General features: G+C 39.0%; 1 protein-coding gene across 1 annotated transcript; it reads right to left on the bottom strand.

Annotated features, from left to right (window-relative positions):
• Nucleotides 1–2,987: 2,987 nt before the first annotated feature.
• On the bottom strand, nucleotides 2,988–3,621 carry LOC120867169 (keratin-associated protein 3-2). Its single transcript, XM_040245400.1, has one exon. It carries the CDS (start codon nucleotides 3,547–3,549, stop codon nucleotides 3,253–3,255), a length of 297 nt encoding a protein of 98 aa, XP_040101334.1. The 5' UTR covers nucleotides 3,550–3,621; the 3' UTR covers nucleotides 2,988–3,252.
• Between the last annotated feature and the right edge of the window lie 243 nt (nucleotides 3,622–3,864).

The raw sequence follows: 3,864 nt of genomic DNA, 5'->3' as shown, positions 1-3,864 counted from the left end.
CCAAGGGCCCTTGAATGACTAAAGGCCCACAGTGGTTATAAAAGGACTCAGAGTTATTTTTGATATTAAAAATAAAACCTAAATATTTATCCCTTATAAGCATGTATGAAAACATCAAACTCCTTTGTTTTTGGCTGAAAAAGAGGTGGGTTGGCATAGTGCCAATGGTTATCCTGTAGTAAAGCCTAAAATTCAGAACATATTACAAAGCAACAGTAATCAAAACAGTATGGTACTGGTAGAAAAACAGGCACATAGGTCAATGGAATAGAATAGAGAGCCCAGAAATAAATCCACACACTTATGGTCAATTAATCTATAACAAAGGAGGCAAGAATACACAGTGGAGAAAAGACAGTCTCTTCAATAAATGGTGCAAAGAAAGCTGGACCGGTGATATTATTAATAGAACATTCTCCAACACTGTATTAAAAAAAAAATAAACTCAAAGTGGATTAGAGACCTAAATGAAAGACCAGAAAAAATAAAACTTCTGGCAAAGATCTGCAGAAAAGGGGACCTTTGTTCAGTGTTGGTGGGAATGTAAATTGATGCAGCCACTCAGGAAAACAATATGAAGGTTCCCCAAAAAACCAAAGATAGAACTACCATATAACCCACCAATTCTACTCCTGGATATATAGCCAAAGAAAATGAAAGCATTATTTTGAAAAAAAAATGCACCACAATATTCATAGCGGCATTATTTACAATAGCCAAGATATGGAAGAAACTTAGTGTCCATCAACAGATGAATGGATAAAGAAGATATGGTATATATGGAAACAATGAACTACTACTCAACCATAAAGAAGAATGGAAAATTTGCCATTTGCAACCACACAGATGGACTTGGAGTGTAATATACTTAATGAAATTACTCAGAGAATGGCAAATATTGTTTGATATCACTTACATGTGGAATCTAAATAAACTGGTGGATATAACAAAAAAAGAAACAGATACACAGATAAGGAGAACAAGCTAGTGGTCACCAATGAGAGGAAAGTGGAAAGGAAAAAGATAGGGCAGGGGACTGAGGTGCAAACTACTCTATATAAAATAAATGAGCTTATTGTTCAGTTGCTAAGCTGAGTTTGACTCTTTGGGACCCTATGGACTACAGCACACCAGGCTTCCCTGTCCTTCACTATCTCCCAGAGTTTGCTCAGATTCATGTCCATTAGGTCAGTGATGATATCTAACCATCTCATCCTCTGCCACCTCTTTCTCCTTTAGCTCTCCATCTTTCCCAGCATGAGGGTCTTTTCCAATGAGTCTGCTCTTCAAAAGAGGTGGCCAAAGTTTTGGAGATTCATTGCCTTTCTTTTCAATGAATATGCAGTGTTGATTTTCTTTAGGATTGACTGGTTTGATCTCCTTGCAGTCCAAGGGACTCTCAAGAGTCTTCTCCAGCACCATCATTTGAAAGCATCAATTCTTCAGCACTCAGCCTTCTTTATGTTCAACTCTCAAATCTGTACATGACTATTGGAAAAACCATAGCTTTGACTATGCAAATCTTTGTCAGCAAAGTGATGTCTGTGCTTTTTAATATGCTGTCTGGTTTTATCATAGCTTTCTTTCCAAAAAGCAAATGTCTTTGAATTTCATGGCTATAGTTACTGTCAGAAGTCGTTTTGGAGCCCAAGAAAATAAAATCTGTCATTGCTGACACTTTTTCTCCTTCTGTTTGACCTAAAGTGATGGGACTGGATGCCATGATCTTAGTTTCTTGAGTGTTGAGTTTTAAGCCAGTTTTTTTCACTCCTCTCTTGTACCCTCAACAAGAGGCTCTTTAGTTCCTCTTCACTTTCTGTCATTAGAGTGGTATCATTTGCATATCTGAGGTTGTTGATATTTCTCCAGGCAATTGATTCCAGCTTGTAATTCATCCAATCTGGCATTTCACATGATGTACTATGCATAGAAGTTAAATAAACAGGGCAACAATATACAGCCTTGTCGTATTCCTTTCCCAATTTTAAACCAGTCAGTTGTTCATGTAAGTCTCTAACATTACTTCTTGGCCCATGTATAGGTTTCTCAGGAGATAGGTGATCTGGTATTCCCATCTCTTTAAGAATGTTCCACATTTTTTTGTGATCCACATAGTCAAAGGCTTTTGTGTAGTCAATGAAGCAAAAGTGGATGATTTTCTGGAATTCTCTTGCTTTCTCTGTGATCCCCAAAAATGTTGGCAATTTGATCTCTGGTTCCTCTGCCTTTTCTAAGCCAAACTTGTACATCTGGAAGTTCTTGGTTCAAATACTATTGAAGCTTAGCTTGAAGAATTTTGAGCATAACCTTACTAGCATGCGAAATGAGCCTAATTGTATGATAGTTTGAACATTCATTGGCATTGCCGTTTTTTGGGATTGGAATGAAAATGAATTTTTCCCAGTCCTGTGGCCACTGCTGAGTTTTCCAAATATGCTGACATATTGAGTGCAACACTTAAACAGCATCATCTTTTAGGATTTGAAATAGCTCAGCTGCAATTTCATTACCTCTACTAGCTTTGTTTGTAGTAATGCTTCCTAAGGCCCACTTGACTTCACACTCCAGGATGTCTGGCTCTAGCTGAGTGACCACACCTTTGTGGTTATCTGGGTCATTAAGACCTTTTTTTATGCAGTTCTGTGTACTAAGTACTATGTATAAAATAAATAAGCTACAAGACTATATTGTACAGCACAGGAAATATAGCCAATATTTTATCATAACTATAAGTGAAGTATAACTTATAAAAATTGAGTCACTATGTTGCACACTTGAAACTCATATAATATTGCAAAAAAATAACTTGTTGAATTTTTTACTTTTCAGCCCATCTCAGAGAAGCAGTATCTAATTTTTCAATGATTCCACCATGAGAGCTCTCATTCTGCTGGGGTAAATCTTGGGCAGTATGATGAGTTCAAGTTTAGGTAGGCATTTCACTTTCCCTAAGAAGAAACACATGAACAAATAATCACAAAACCATATTTGCTAGGTAAGAATGAAGTTTATTGTTGAATAGTCAAAATGGTTCATTTCCAAAGAATAGTGATAGAATCTAAAAGACAGAAAGAAGGTCTCCAATTCTATCCAAAAGAAGAAAGAATCAAGAAGTTGGGCAAATGCATGAAAACACTGCCCAGGCTATTGGGATTGATTTAATTTCATGTAGGTAATAGTGAGTGTTGAAGGCCAGATGATGCATTAAGACTTGAGCAGCACATCACTGAACCCGTGCAAAGATGTGGCTGCTTAACAGCAGGGCTCGCAGGCATTTTCACAGCCAGGCTGAACGAAGGTCGTCAGGTTGATCCCGGTCAGTCCGGGAGTGGGGTGGGAAGAGTTGAGCAGAAAGCAAGTTGGCACATAGGTGTCAGGCACACAGCAGGGTGGGGGGCAGTTGTCACAGCAAGTGGGCTGGAGGAGGCTGATGTCGTGTGGGCAGGTGCTGGGCAGGCAGACTCCACACCGACAGAATTTGTCAGAGGAGCAGATGGTGGTGGCGGGACCAGTGCGGACGCTGCAGCAGCGGGTAGAACAGCAAGCCATGGTGTCAGGAGCTGGGTTTTTGTTGGGCTGATGAGAGAAGTCTCTTGGTGTCTCGATGCTTCTGTCTTCTCCCCTGGCTCTTATATACCCACCTCCCAGGGCGTCAGCCTATTACCGAGATTTTTCCCCTATGTTTCAGTTTATAGTTATCTCCATAAAAACATCTAATTACTTAAGTGTTTATTACTTAAGACATACTCCTCACCTCATAAAAAGGGTTTAGATTGTTCTGTTGTCAAATTAGGGCTCTTTACCTTGGCTGTTTGTCACTGCGTGGACATTTCATTTCAGTCTTCAAAGGAACTGAGTTATTAT

Source organism: Oryx dammah, unplaced genomic scaffold, assembly GCF_014754425.2.
Source record: "Oryx dammah isolate SB20612 unplaced genomic scaffold, SCBI_Odam_1.1 HiC_scaffold_8, whole genome shotgun sequence".
NCBI classification, from domain to species: Eukaryota; Metazoa; Chordata; class Mammalia; order Artiodactyla; family Bovidae; genus Oryx; species Oryx dammah.
The sequence above is the reverse complement of the archived record's forward strand: the minus strand, read 5'-3'. Positions and strand labels throughout refer to the sequence as shown.

Coding starts and splice junctions, on each gene's coding strand:
- LOC120867169 (XM_040245400.1), bottom strand. CDS start 3,549: ATGGCTTGCTGTTCTACCCGCTGCTGCAGCGTCCGCACTGGTCCCGCC.